The sequence below is a fragment of the Embiotoca jacksoni genome, unplaced genomic scaffold (genome assembly GCF_022577435.1).
Source record: "Embiotoca jacksoni isolate LCO1_2020_lvr unplaced genomic scaffold, fEmbJac1.0.p SCAF_10, whole genome shotgun sequence".
Taxonomy (NCBI): domain Eukaryota; kingdom Metazoa; phylum Chordata; class Actinopteri; family Embiotocidae; genus Embiotoca; species Embiotoca jacksoni.
This window is the reverse complement of record NW_027185230.1, coordinates 19,652,577-19,668,433: the sequence shown is the minus strand read 5'-3', so window position 1 is coordinate 19,668,433 and position 15,857 is coordinate 19,652,577. Positions and strand designations below refer to the sequence as shown.

The 15,857-nt window shown below is 45.1% G+C and overlaps 1 protein-coding gene across 1 annotated transcript; it reads right to left on the bottom strand.

The window, feature by feature from the left end:
- Positions 1-961: 961 nt before the first annotated feature.
- nup155 (nucleoporin 155) lies at positions 962-15,403 on the bottom strand. The gene is made up of 34 exons (XM_069172311.1): positions 15,273-15,403; positions 14,884-15,075; positions 14,430-14,567; positions 13,925-14,021; positions 13,716-13,786; positions 13,540-13,632; positions 12,229-12,492; positions 12,065-12,138; positions 11,849-11,940; positions 11,647-11,744; positions 11,392-11,559; positions 11,179-11,279; positions 10,702-10,872; positions 10,481-10,591; positions 10,139-10,233; positions 9,959-10,044; positions 9,704-9,845; positions 9,523-9,589; positions 9,312-9,427; positions 8,887-8,990; positions 8,573-8,706; positions 8,211-8,402; positions 7,839-7,977; positions 5,705-5,840; positions 5,469-5,622; positions 5,278-5,382; positions 4,882-5,036; positions 4,663-4,792; positions 4,460-4,573; positions 4,191-4,311; positions 4,004-4,114; positions 3,370-3,506; positions 3,101-3,207; positions 962-1,868 (listed from the first exon to the last, which is right to left on the bottom strand). Exons 2-34 carry the CDS (start codon positions 15,023-15,025, stop codon positions 1,730-1,732), a joined length of 4,104 nt encoding a protein of 1,367 aa, XP_069028412.1. The 5' UTR covers positions 15,026-15,075; positions 15,273-15,403; the 3' UTR covers positions 962-1,729.
- Positions 15,404-15,857: the final 454 nt, after the last annotated feature.

The window sequence follows — 15,857 nt, the reverse complement described above, 5'->3', positions numbered from 1 at the left end:
CTCTAAAATGAAACGTATTATAAATATAAACTAATATAAAAGGTTTGTGCATCCTGACGTGTTGCTGTTCGCACCGGAGTCTATCAACAAATCTCAATTTACTGCAGCTGAGTGTTTTCAACAAGGACGCTCAAACCCACAATTAACTATTTGAAGGATTTTCTGCTTTACTACTTTTTTCTTTGTTAAAACAGCATGTTGAGTGAGAATATTATTATAATTCAGACACAACTGAGAAGATAGTTTGATGCGACGGACGTCGGTGCGGCTGTTTGCATTGATTGAAGTTTTAATCATTATTTATTGGAACTTGTGCAGTCAGGATCAAGTCAAACTTATTTATCACGAGCCTGAAAATTAAACATAATTGTGTACTTGAGCACGCAGCAGTAATTACTGCCCTGTTGGTGATGACGCAGAGAAATCTGGAGTGCCGTTTTAAATGATGGATAATTACATAAACAGTGTCACATCGCCGACGCAGAGCAATTAGATCCTCCTTTCTGCTGATAACCAGCTAACAAAGATTTTCTCCCGCTCTAAAAATGACCTGTTCATGTATTTTCACACCCTGAATCCAAATATGCTCAGAATTCCTCCATCAGCCATGTTTATGTTCCAGAGTCCTGACAAACATGGAAACTCAGGCAAGTGGAGCCCCTCTGTGTTGGTAGACTATTGATGGACACGAAAGATGCCAAATTATAGGTAAAAATCAGTTTACATACTGTAACATAATAACAAAAGCCTTATTTATCAATAAGCACTACACAATCTATCACACAAATAACAAATAAAGAACATTTCTAAAAATGGATTTGAATTAAATTTGAATTCAGCTCATTTTTTTTTGTTTGAGACAAAAAAAAAAAAAAAAATGTCCATTTTGATGTCCATTCTGTCTCAACTGAGACCAACTGGTTTCTGTGTAGTGTTTTCAAACCATTCCCAAACACAAATATAATGAAAGTTTTTTTATTTCGTTATAAAAATGTTTTACTTTTTTTTTTTGCCAATGCAGGACAGAAGTTTGTTAAAAATAAAAAAGTGTTCTGCATTCAAAACCATCACAAAAACAATCGGACACAAACGTCACTGTTAAATTTATCACGCAAAACGTTCACTGCAAATAATGCACATGAAAATTAGGTTTGAGTGTTTGAATGACTTTTGGCAGCAAAGACTATATTGTGGCCAAGTTATGTACATAATTACAACAACACTAAACTGTTTGGTTTGAGGCAAAAGTAGAACAATCAAAAATCATTCCCGCGTCATGACGAGGCTCCGGTTGGTAAACACGACCTGTTTACCAACCGGATTCATATGAAAATATACCAAATTAGATGCATTAGCAAAAAATGCAAACTCACCTCTAAAATTCAGTGATTTCATGTTTTTTTTTATAAACAGATAACAATAGTTTGACATTTTTTTATATCCAACAGCTATTTGCACACGATGCAAACAAGCAGCAGCGTCTCTCAGCATGTTTAGACCAACAAAATGTACCAAATAAGTTATAAAACTCGTCTCCTCAGCCTGCTTCATCTGCTGCGACCGTCCCTGCAGCAGACTGACGAGATCAAGAGACCGACTCGACTGCGGAACACAAACATCCTCAATTTGTGCTTTCTGATAACGTAATCGCACTTTTAATCAGCTGCTTGAGGCCAACGGTGCAGAGGTCACCTGTCGCTTGTCTTGATGAAGAGGGTCATTAGTGACGTCAGTGGAGTTTCTCCAGCTTTGTCTGCAGAGACTTGAAGTTGCCGATGGTTTGTTGCAGGGCAGCGTTCGGGCTCAGAGACTGCAGCTCCACCAGGTATCCACAGATGTTGTCCAGACACACGTTGGTGAACCGGCGTCTAAAAAACACGGAAAACAAACCGTTAAATCAAACGCTTCACTGGTTTCAATATATTGAACTATCATGTGATACACGCTGCCGTTGTTTCTTTTGTTCATCCTGATAGTGTCTCCCTGCCGAGCTGTGGCGGAGCGATAATAAGGCGAAGGATGTTTACTAAAAAAGGCCGTAACTTTGGATGATATACACCAGACGGGTGTAGATAGTAACGCTGCACGATCGATCATGTTAAAAACACAATCTCATTTCTAAATACAATTCTGCTGCATTTCCATTTGGGACATCAGCTGCATCAAAACGAGCGCTCCTGTTTTCTCCCTCAACGATAGGACAGCGTGTCGTCACACCACGCGATGCAGAGCAGAAGAAACCAGCAGCAAGGAAAGGAAACGCAGTGAGAGCGTGGGAGACAAAAGACAACACAAAAAACACAGAAGACAAGAGACTGACGTGCATTATTATTATGTTCGGTTGTCCAAAGTCGACGTGTCTTTTTCTATCAGGTAAATGAGAGCAATAAACTCAAAAGAGAAATCATGAGAGAATCACGATCACAAGTCTCAAGAAGATCGTGACTTGTTTCATCCTGAATCGTGCCGCCATGAAAGATAAATAGACGTTTCATCCTTCAACAAGCTGCTCTGACCTGAAATCTGACAACCAAGTCATGATGCAACACAACATCAGGCTCGGTCAAACACCAGCAGCCATTCGGAGATTATTCTTGTCTTGTATCTTTGACTGCCTGCAGGTAGCTGGTAGCACACGAGTGATTGACAGATATGATCTGTTGCCTAGAAACAGCAAAAATACATCTCGCTAAAAAAACCATCCTGGTGTATTTAAAGCCTGATGAAGAGTTGTGCTGCTCTCCTGGAGCTTAAAAGTGAACAATTGTCCAAACTGCAGTTTCTCCCTGTAAAATCACAGCATCCATGTTTTTGAAGCACGTTTCTTCTTCTGGTGGCAGCAGAAGGTTTAACACCACAGGGAGTGTCCTTGTGTCCTTGTACTCTTTTAATAGATGAATTATAAAGGTTTGAAAATGTACAATCTCCTCAAAACAAACATCCCTTTCTGGATTTCCTGTTGCATCCAGTCTTTTTGCAGAAGGGTCTCTTCAGACCATCGCAGATTTGGGCAGATGATGAAAGTCAGGCAGACGTTGAAAGCATGAATTGGCCCTCAGTTGCCGCGGGGATTAAAAAAAACCAAACAGACGGTGGTTACCTGTCGTAGGTCGGCACTCTGCTGGGGTCGTCCACGTATCCCGAGAGCAGCACGTGAATACACTCCACCAGGTGGAGCGGCTTCTTCAGCCGCTGCCAGCAGGGATCCTACCGAACACAACAAGGCAGCCAACGTGACGAGGGGAACCGAACTCGTCCTCACCGGGAAGGTTCGCACCGCGACCCGATCCCGGGCGAGCGGAAGCAAATGGATGAATGGATTAAAAAAAAAAAGGTTTGAATAAAGTACAACTTTATGAACAGACGTACCCGAGTCTTGAAGAGTTGGTCGTAGACCTCCAGAAGACGCGGCAACTGCACTCCGATCTCCTGCGTGGTGGACGTGACGAAGCCCACGTCCCAGTTCAGTCGACAAACCTCCTGCTCCAGGAACTTTACCAGGAACTCTGCAAACCCAGGACACATCAGTACCCAACAAATGCTTACAAACCTTTATTGGGCAATTTGATTTGCACCAAAACAATCACATGACAACACTTAAAGACTGAAGAAAAGAAAATAATCATCAAAAGATTAAAAACATCATAAAAAATTTAAAAAAAACATCATCAAAGCAACATTTGGGGAATTCATAAATGAGTGCCAATCCTGAACATCTGATCGAGCTTGTTAAACAGCTGAATGCTCAGAGCTGATTACGTGTACACATCCGAGGATGCGTGTGAAACGAATCAATCCACAGACGTGACAAGTTTCAACATGTCGGGTGTAAAATGAGGCTAATGAAGCAATCACCTGCACCACCCTGCAGACCTGTTCCCCAGAGACAACGCTCACATAAATGATGCAAAAGGGAAGTCTAATTATATTACTGTTCACAAAATTGCAAACAGCAAGCAGGAAAATTCTGATGAGACAAACGCTGACTATAACTACGGCCTACCCAGAGGGAAATATCTCGGTGTTCCAGCGTAAATCTTCCCCAGCGACACCAGTTTCAGATTGAGAGACCTCATCCTGTCTACTGGACTCATGACCACGGTGTCTCCCAGTTCTGAAAGACAACACACTCCTCAGTGACGAGCCACACGCATTCAAGTGGAAAGAAGGCGGCAGGAGGTTTGACTCACCTTTCTCCAGGATCTCCTGCCACAGCGAGTGCACCAGGATCGGGTCGGAGTGTCCTGCGCAGTGAATGATGGCCAGCTTGCACTCAGACAGTTTGAAATGGTCAGCAAACTCTCCGTAGAGCTTTTCACAAAAAAAAAACACCAAAAAAAATCAACAGAGTTTTGAAACGTTTCTAATTTACTGTAAAAACTAAAAATCTTCATCCATCACGACTCGACTGCTGTTTCTGAGTCCTCGAGACTTACGATGGTTCTGGTGTTCATCTTACCTTTGTGATGTCCATGAGCTCCGAGTCCAGCTGAGAGATGACATTCTTCACCGAGGGGTGATGGGAGTACTGTCGGATCAGGGTGTCCTGAATCTGAACTTGGATTCGTACGAGCTAGAAGATGAAGCAGACAAACAGGAAGTGAGTAGTGGCTACGTTTCATGCCTGCGTGTCCGCTGCGGTGATCAGATGCGTATAACTACCTCCATCTTCTCCTCCAGCTCGTGGAGGAACTCTCCGTCGGATGCCTGAGCCGAGATGCAGGAGGAGCTCTTGGCAGACAGGATGGCTCGGGCGATGTACTCCAAACGCTGCTTCAGAGAGATCTCGGTGCTGCAGGAGTCAGTCAGGAGTCAGTGATGTTCATTCACTGTAGACACGACAGGTTTTAATAGTTCACGGGATGGTTGTTGAGTCCAGACCTGTGCATGTCAGCGAGGCGGGCCAGCACGTGGGCCGCTTTGCCGAAGTTGCGGTTCTTCTCGTAGTAGCGCCACAAGAGGTCCATGTTGTGAACTTTACTCTGGTCCTGCTTGATCATGTGCATCAGATGTTCCTCCAAGTACGGAGAATTCACCTGCAAACGTTCAGACAAACAGCCTGGATCTTTAATGAGCTGACAAAAGACTCTTTATTTCTTTACTGCAGTAGTCAGTAGCAAAAAAAACAAATATATTTTTCAGTAAAAAAAATAAAATCTTTACATAACAATACTAAAGTCAAGTTATTTTTTTAAATTGCACATTTAAACACAACATCAGACAGAACTAAACCGCTGAAGAGAAAAACAACTGATTGCATATGTATGAACACGATACCTCCAGCAGCTTGTCAGTCAGGTCGGCCTGAATCAGCCAGTTGTACAGAGCGATGTGAAACAGCTCGTCCTGAGACCTCTGGGCCAGACCGAGCATCTGCTCACACTGCCAGGGAACAACACATTTACATTACAAATGCAGATCAGATGCACCGCTGGGGAAAAGAAATAAGCTCCAACCGTCTCACTCACGTGGGCTGTAGCTTCTTCGTTGCTGAGCATGTTGGGGTCAGAGGTCATGACGGGAGGTCCGGGCTGCTTCGGGACGCTGGGAGACTGGGGGGCGGCTTTGCTCTGGTTCACCAGCTCCTGCATGGTGTCTGTGATGCACTTATAACACGAAAGTCTGGAGCGGAGGAAGAACGGAGGTGAGTTCAGCAGCCGTCTCTCGTGCAAATAATTGGTGCGCTGCTTCTTTCCTGCGTTACCTTTCCTGGAAGGCCTGCTGTCCCACTCGGTCCTCCTCCGGCTCTCCGTTCTTGTAGAAGTGAGGCCCGAGTCTCTGCGGATCCTTCTTGTCTGCTGCTGTGAGGCACAACTCGAGGACTCCCTCGTAGAAACGCACTGAACACAGAAGTTCACCAGTAAACAGACATGAGCAAACAGCCCGCACCAACACCAGCACCAACACTAACACTAACACTAACACCAACACCAACACTAACACTAACACTAACACCAACACCAGCACCAACACTAACACTAACACTAACACTAACACCAACACCAACACTAACACTAACACCAACACTAACACTAACACTAACACCAACACCAACACTAACACTAACACCAACACTAACACCAACACCAGCACCAGCACCAACACCAACACCAGCACCAGCACCAGCACCAACACCAGCACCAACACCAGCACCAGCACCAACACTAACACCAGCACCAACACCAGCACCAACACCAACACTAACACTAACACCAACACCAGCACCAACACCAGCACCAACACCAGCACCAACACCAGCACCAACACCAACACCAACACCAGCACCAACACCAACACTAACACCAACACCAACACCAACACTAACACCAACACTAACACCAACACCAACACCAACACCAGCACCAGCACCAACACCAACACCAACACCAGCACCAACACTAACACCAACACCAACACCAGCACCAACACTAACACTAACACCAACACTAACACCAGCACTAACACTAACACCAACACTAACACTAACATCAACACTAACACCAGCACCAACACCAACACCAACACTAACACCAGCACCAGCACCAACACTAACACTAACATCAACACTAACACCAGCACCAACACCAACACTAACAACAGCACCAACACCAACACTAACACCAGCACCAACACTAACACGAACACGAACACCAACACAAACACCAACACAAACACCAGCACCAACACCAGCACCAACACCAGCACCAACACCAACACTAACACCAACATCAACACCAACACAAACACCAACACCAGCACCAACACTATCACCAACACCAACACTAACACTAACACCAACACCAACACTAACACCAACACCAACACTAACACCAACACTAACACCAACACCAGCACCAACACCAGCACCAACACCAGCACCAACACCAACACCAACACCAGCACCAACACCAACACTAACACCAACACCAACACCAACACTAACACCAACACTAACACCAACACCAACACCAACACCAGCACCAGCACCAACACCAACACCAACACCAGCACCAACACTAACACCAACACCAACACCAGCACCAACACTAACACTAACACCAACACTAACACCAGCACTAACACTAACACCAACACTAACACTAACATCAACACTAACACCAGCACCAACACCAACACCAACACTAACACCAGCACCAGCACCAACACTAACACTAACATCAACACTAACACCAGCACCAACACCAACACTAACAACAGCACCAACACCAACACTAACACCAGCACCAACACTAACACGAACACGAACACCAACACAAACACCAACACAAACACCAGCACCAACACCAGCACCAACACCAGCACCAACACCAACACTAACACCAACATCAACACCAACACAAACACCAACACCAGCACCAACACTATCACCAACACCAACACTAACACTAACACCAACACCAACACTAACACCAACACCAACACTAACACCAACACTAACACCAGCACCAGCACCAACACTAACACTAACATCAACACTAACACCAGCACCAACACTAACAACAGCACCAACACCAACACTAACACTAACACGAACACCAACACAAACACCAGCACCAACACCAGCACCAACACCAGCACCAACACCAACACCAACACTAACACCAACATCAACACCAACACAAACACCAACACCAACACCAGCACCAACACTATCACCAACACCAACACTAACACTAACACCAACACCAACACCAACACAAACACCAACACCAACACCAACACCAGCACCAACACTATCACCAACACCAACACTAACACTAACACCAACACCAACACCAACACTAACACCAACACCAGTGGAGGCGTCTGGTACCTACCTTGCCTGTACTGGGAGCAGACGAGCGGCAGGTCTGTGTGCTGACTGATCTGTTGGTAGAGCCGGAGAGACTCTCGCAGCATTCTTTCTTTATCTGCTTTACTCTGTATTTGCTTCGAGCTCTGCAGCAACTCATTAGCCTGAGTGGGAGACAAAAAGCTAATTCAGTACAGACACGTAAATCAATGCCAGTAAATCAATAATCTCTTAATACAAGATCTCTTTGCCCCAAAATTATCTTGAAAATCAAAAGAAATGTGAAAACAAGACACAGAAACATCGACAGAATAAGATTGTAACACCCCTGAAGCTCTGATAAATGTAATTATATATATATATATAAAACAGGTTTTCTGGTGGGGGGTGTTGGTACCTTGGAGCAAACACTGTCATCGCTGCTGTACAGAAGGGGAGAGATGTCTCGCAGGTGATTGCTGATGGTATCCACGGAGGCATTATCTTTGATGTAGACATTAATGAGTCCTGTGATGAGCGCCCCAGATAACTCCTTGCCCCGGATCACTACATCCTTAAAACTTGCTCCCTTCATTTGCTCTTGAAACTCCTACAAAAAAAACACAAAACAAAAAAACTGAAAGGAGGAATGAGCAACGAGCATTTCTGTAACGGGGAAGCTTGCATTGTTTCCCAGGTTTTGTGTGTTAGGTTCAAGGTGGGTAAACTGCAGAGATGTATGAGCATCTGGTTGCGATGCAAATTTGTGCACACGTGTACCTTTGGCAGCTCGGACATAATGAGGCTGAACTGATGATCACAGAGAAGCTTCCAGAGGGACAGAGTCTGATAAGAGCGATGCACCAACTGCTGGATGCCCTGCAGGGACACTTTCTCATAGACCTGAGCTTTGGCTGAACACACAGACAGAAAAACACATTACAGACATCTTAAGGAATAAAGAACTCAGCGAGAAGTGTTGAACAAAAAACAAATCACCTTTTCTTCATTTGTTGGTTCAGAACACTTCCACATTTTTATTGATTTTCTTTAAAATATTCAGTAAAATGTATAAAGCTGTACTCATAACTCACTGTGATATTTCCTCTGGAGTTCCTGCTGAACCTGCTGAGAGCTGGCTCCATCAGGACGCATAAATCCCAGCAGCCTCTGCTGCAGGTTGGCAGGTGAGCTGAAGCTAACAGAGCAGAACAGATGTTATAAACGAGGGATGCAAATGAGACCCTGCAGGTCTGGATCCTGTTAGTGTTTCGTATAAGATTCACTCACAGCGACTGTAGAAGTAATTTTACAAGGGGAAGCATCTTTATTTTTCATATCAGCTACATAATATAATTAGATATAATTAAATAGTTTAAGAAAACCTTGGACATGAAAGTATAGCTTTGATCTGGTAGTAGTTTCCTGTCTTCAACATGCAGGAGATTTAACACAACCTATTAAGGCATCAACACACCAATTAATTCAGATTAAAAATAAGCAGCGGATGATTTCTCACCTCGCAGCACCAAGAGAAGAAGGACTGAACTGAGAGTTTTTATCGAGGAACTCCTGCAAACCGCAGAGCTCCAGCAGGACCGACTCCAGATCAAAAGAACCAACGCTGCTTTCCAACTGTGGGACAACAGCTGGAGTTAACTACTATTAAAAAGATCATGTAGAATTACCATTAAAGAGTTGTAAATAAATGTAGTTATAATAGTACTTACAATACTGATTGTGTGATTTCCTTTGCTCATGGTTGTCTCAAAAGCGAGGCTTCCATCCCAAATATTTCTGTTGAGTTATACGAGTAGCAAACAGGAGAAGAGAACATCAACTTCTCTGACTGAGGTGGAGCCACATATTCAAGCTTCGACCAAGAAAAACGTGACAACAGGATTTACTCACCCAAGAATGCGAGCGAAGTAGACGCAGATGCCGTTGTGTTTCCCGGAGAAGATCACCTCCGGGCCGGCTGACATGGGCGTGATGGGCGCTGATCCAAACTGCATCTGTGCAAAGGGCGTGGCCAAAGCTGGAGGTACAATACCTGAAGGAGGCGTTGAAATTATTGTCTGTTCATAATGTCAAATTTGAGACATTTTGAACCGTATCGTTTTATGTTGTGCTGACATGGTTTGCATGCGTCTGGACAGCGTCTACCTGGTGCCGGGGAGCTCATCACAGGTCCAACAGTACTGGGAGATGTCATGGCTGCAGGAAATCTCATCTGAGCTTCTCCTCCATATCTGATCGCAACAAAAAAAAAAAAGGAAACTGACTTTAGTGTGTGCACAGTGAGAACAGGTGGAAAACACATCTGCGTATAAACTGTTCTCTGACCTGAAGAAGGCTCTGGTGGCCCACTGAGAAACCTCCCGGTCACAAGCAGCATTGGAACAAGCCAGAATCAGAGCCGTGGCACAAGCCTGCTCCTCCTGCACAGAACCGGGGGGGGGGGGGGGGGGGGGGGTGAGAAACAGGCCTGAACTAATCCTGTGTGTGTGTGTGTGTGTGTGTGTGTGTGTGTGTGTGTGTGTGTGTGTGTGTGTGTGTGTGTGTGTGTGTGTCTCTGCCGGCTCATGAAACGCAGCATAAAACCAGGCATGCGTGTCATACACAGATTTAAGGCGACATGCCACAATAAGGGGATTATGAAATATGACTGGCTGTCATGCAGCGTACCCTGTGCAGCTTGAAGAATCGTTCAATCTCCTCACTTTCCCCTCCGGCACAGCTCACCAGGAGGTGACGCAGCTGGTCTACTGGCCGCAGCTTCTGGAAGATGTGACTCCCCTACAGGACGGTAAACAGTCCACACTTAGACAAAGAAACGTGTTAGTCGCACAATAACGAGATTTAAGCGCCGCGTGTGCAACGCGATGAGTCGTGGAAGCAGTTTTAACCTTCGCGGAGAGAAGGACGAACTTCTGTGGAGGGATGTTGTGCTGCTGCACCACCACAGGAGAATCAGTGATGGGAATCTGATCCTTGTTCAGAGGAGTGAAAATCTTGGCTGGCTTCTCTTCATTAATGGCACAAAGAGCCCAAGAGTGTCCGTCTACGTTAGACATCATCTGCAAAGGAATGCAGAGGAGAGAGAGGCAGATTTTCTGTAAACCAGTTGTTCCTGGTTTTTAGGTGGTGAAGCAAGGCGTCGTCTCAAAGAAATGTCAAAGAAAATCCAAGGAATATAACAAATAAATACATCCATCCCTGAGTTGACAAAATGCTGCAAACTCTGGAGTTGTTCTCTGAAATTCTGGAGAAAACAGCAACTGTTCTAAAATTATAGAAGTTATTTCTGACCTAAAATCATATTAAAATGTAAACTGCGCTACGGAGACGCATCCAATGGCCGACTGGGATTTTTATGTACGAACCTGCGTCTCCATCAAAGGCTTCTTGAAGGGAAACGAGTCGTGATTGATGCACCACAAAATGTCGCTGTCCTCCGTCTCAGAAGCCGCCATCAGAAGAACACCTGCAAGATTCAACATGTATTACAGGAAAATCTGGGTTCTTGTAGGTCAGCGAGCTCAACGCAACACTGGATGTAGAAACAAACAGCATGTGCTTCCCAGCTGGTTGGTTACCTTTGCTGTGTAGCGCCTTATGGACCTTTGTAGGTTTCTGCAGGGTGGAAGAGGCAGAGAACCCCGGAGGCAGGCGGACGTGGACCAAAGCGAGCAGGCTGGGCCGAACCGGGAGGTGCTTCTGGAGCACCGGGGCAAACGGTGAAGTGCTGAAGTAGAGACGCACGCCTGCACAAACAAAAAAAAACATATTTAATACAACACCACACAAAGTCCTGTTTTTTTGTTTTTTTTACCTCGTCCAGTAATCTTTACCTGCGTGGGTCACAGCCAGCAGGTGGCAGTCCGAAGACTCGGATCTGTCAATCACAGAGATCTGGACGATGGGTTTGAAGACTGAGCGATCTATTGTTCTGAAAATGGAGCAGAGTTTCAATCAGCAGAAAGAAAACCAAACTAAGCCAAGTGTGACACGTGTGAAAGAAGCACACTTGAGGTCTGTCCGACCCCGACGTACCTGGCGATGTTTCCAGCAGCTGCAACTACTGAATTCTGGGACATCGTCGCCACGCGGCTCATCCCGTGTCCGTCTGCTCCCAGGTCGTACACCTGAGGAACAGAAATATGCTTTTTTACACCGTGTCAGCTCATTGAAGAGCAGAACGTATCAGTTTCCTTCCCAACTAGAAACACAAATAAATAGAAAAGAACTGATGTCTATTAGACGTCATACCTGCAGGACACCTTTCTCAGAGCGTGTAAATAGCGTGTTGTGAGAGTTGTCGATTGCAATCTGCACAATGGGATCTGCAGGACAATAAGGAGGACAAAATGTTTCAGTGAACTTCAATAAGATGGAGGACATATTTCACTCCACAATGTGAACTCTGTCCTCACCGTCTTCAGAGAAGGAGAACTGCAGCACGGAGGGGACAAGGAAGGACAAGGAGCTTTTGGAGTGGTTGATTTTTCTGCAGCGTTGGCTCAGCCAGCCCGCCTCGGCCTGGTAGGCGATCTCGTAGAGGCAGCCGTCCTTTCCTGCCATGAAGATGCGTCCCAGGTCGGTGGAGGTGATGGACAGGATGTAGGTGTTGTCTGTGGGGATTGAGAACAGGGGGTCCGGCAGCAGCTGCATCCCACCGGACATGCTGTCGTTCAAGCCTGCGACAACAGAGAGACGCGGAGATGATCCAGATGAACCGATACGAGCACACGACGACATTATGAGCAAACAAGAGCAAAAACACGGGATCAGATACTTGATGATCTTTCCAACATCCCACCATGACGTCCACACAAGTCTCACCACACTCAATTTGAACTGTGCACACGTGACAAGTGAAAAACATTTACAATACGAATATATTCTGGTGCAGCAGCTCGACCCGTCACAATAATTACATAATAGAGTACAAATCATCCTAATCTGGATTATTTGATCCAAGAATCTTTTCCATTCATCTGTTAAAAAAACAACAACAACTGTATTAAACATATTTCCGTCACTATTTCCAAAATATGTTCCCTTGTTTCTGGTTTGACTCTTTGAGTGATGTCATCTCGCTGCAACTCTTCTTCTGCTGTAGTTCACATGATGGAGAATTAGTGGCACCGTGGAACAATGTGGATTTTGAAAGCTCGTCGTCAGTATTTTCTTTGTATATTTCAGTGGTAGGTAAATATTTCATATTTAAATTGCTATTTTATGTCATTTCAGCCCTGTGCGGTTTTAATTTTTTCTGTTCCAATGTTCAAAAGCAAAATATGTCTCTTCTTCATAAATTTTACATTTACAATTTTACAATATAATCTTGGCGTCAGAAGAACAGAAAAAGTTAATTGCAATTATTTGTCTGACAATTAATCATCAAGCAGAATGTGGTGATCCGAACAGATCCTGCAGCATCGTATCGTGTTTGTTCGTCAACATGATGAATATCAGGAATTGTTTGCACATATTTAACTCGGTAACTTTGCTCATGCTTGTGACCCTCCATGTTTTTTGTGCACCTTCCTACTTTAAAGCAGCTTGACATCTTTTATTGAGCTGCAGCATAATACGATTATCTTATTACCAGATTCTCCGTGTGGACTCTGGATAACAGGTAAAACTATTATTGCTAAAAAAAGAGGATTATTTAAAGCATCTACCGAAATGATTTTAAAACAATTAAAATGCAGCTGCGCTGTTATTGAGGGGAGACGTACCGGTTTGTCCCTTCGGGAAGCTGAGTCCGAGGATGACGACGTCCACAGAGGTGGCCAGCACTAACAGGTAGTGAATGTGAGGCTGTAAAATTCCTGCAGATGAAAAAACAACTCGTAAGCGTCACTCAAAGAACAAATAACAGCAACAATCAAAACTTGAGAAAACGTTACAACACCTTGTTTTGGTTTCACCAGACCGACCGCCAGAATAGTTTCTATCAGGCCATCGAAGTAGGCCACGTCGCCTCTGGAGGGAAAACAGAAGAGAAAGTGCAGGTTCATCATCAGTGAAAGTTAATAACACATTTATGTGCACTTCAGTTGGTTGAATGTGTTTGTCGTGTCGCTTCGTCCCATTTAATTGAATTGAAAAGGTTTTACGCACCCGTCCTCGTAATTCCACATGAAGATGTCATTGTCGATTGTGAGCCACGCTCGAGAGATCTCAGGAAAAACTCCCATCATGCAGTTGAACTGCATATCTAGAAAACGGTTAAAGAAAGTTCTTGGACAATAAAATGCACCAGAACGAGTCACTGCACCAGAACGAGTCACTGCACCAGAACCAGTCACTGCACCAGAACGAGTCACTGCACCAGAACGAGTCACTGCACCAGAACTAGTCACTGCACCAGAACCAGTCACTGCACCAGAACGAGTCACTGCACCAGAACCAGTCACTGCACCAGAACGAGTCACTGCACCAGAACCAGTCACTGCACCAGAACGAGTCACTGCACCAGAACCAGTCACTGCACCAGAACGAGTCACTGCACCAGAACCAGTCACTGCACCAGAACGAGTCACTGCACCAGAACCAGTCACTGCACCAGAACGAGTCACTGCACCAGTTTGTTCTGTGTGATGGAAACCTCCATCTGGAAGGATACGGCTGAACTGCTCCACCAGCTCCGGCGGCAGCGGCACCCGGCGGACCGCGCTGAGCTCCGGGAGGTTCGGCACGCTGAGCAGACCGGGTCCCTGGAGCGGGTAGTCCATGTCCGACACCCCGGACAGAGACGGCATGTCTGTCAAGAGGAAACGACAAGTCAGCAAAAAAAACAACTGTGTCACATCTCATTTCCTTTGTATGGAAATATGTCCCATAACTGTGTTATAACATGGAGATGGTGCTAGTTGACAGTTTGACAAGCAAAATATAATATTGTTAGATTACTTTTTTATTCATGCAACGACATACTTGATCAACAAACACCAGTAACGTGGATGTAAGGAGGTCACAACAACTGGAGCTCAAACCGTCCGGTCAAACTTTTAATGGAAATCTATTTTGATAGTTGACATGGAAACCGTCACTGGGATGTTCCCCTCGCCTCCACTCACTGTGTCCCGGGACGCTGAGCAGCTCGGACAGGTCCGGGAAGCAGCGGTCCTCCTGCAGGTGTCGGTCGATCTGCCGGGCGGAGTTCTCCAGAGCTTCGGCCAGCGCGGCAGCGGAGCTGCTCGGTCCGGCGGTGGACGGCATGGCGGGGCGGGGGAGGTCCGGAGGGGGGGGGGGAACCACCGCGGGATGATCTGCAAGAAAGAACAAAGCGTTCACGCGAATTAAACGACGACACGTGGCCACGAAGACCGAAGAAACACGACCGACTCCCGAACCGGAGCGAGCCGACGTTAGCAGAGCTGCTAGCATTACAGCTGTTATTTAGCACGCATGCTAACTGCCGGATAAGTGTGAAATAACCTATTTTGAAGTGAACGCGGAGCTTTACCCGGGACAAAAGATTCCGCGAGATGTTGAGTTATATAGAAGACAAGTTGTGTTGACCGGTTCTCCAGCAAAATTTAAACAAATACATCCGTCACACACTCAACGAGCATCCCGCCAACCTCATGCACAGGAACAGGCCGCGGAGTGTTTCCGGTTCAGCGTCGTCTTCTTCGCCTCCATCATTTTAGTCAGACTGAGTCTCGTGAAGCTCAGTGCTGCCACCACCGGTGAAAGTAATTCTAGGTGTAACATTTGCCATCAAAGACAATACAGATACCAATACAGATATGTTTTTTAAGATATTAAATTAGATACATAAAACAAACAAATGGGGATTCAGTGAATCTGTATCATACAAAAAATATTACTACACAAGAAAATCTATATATTTTCATAATAGCCTGTTGTTGTTTTTTTTTATCATTTCAGCTGACTTGTAAGACTTATTAAATTTGGTTACAATCGCAGTGCTTTTGTAAATGAGCATGTTTTGAAGTGAAGACTTCAATAAACACATAAGCTCTGATACGATTTTTTCCAAAAGTACAGAAAGACCCGTTTGTCAATCCACTCATGGGGAGCAAGT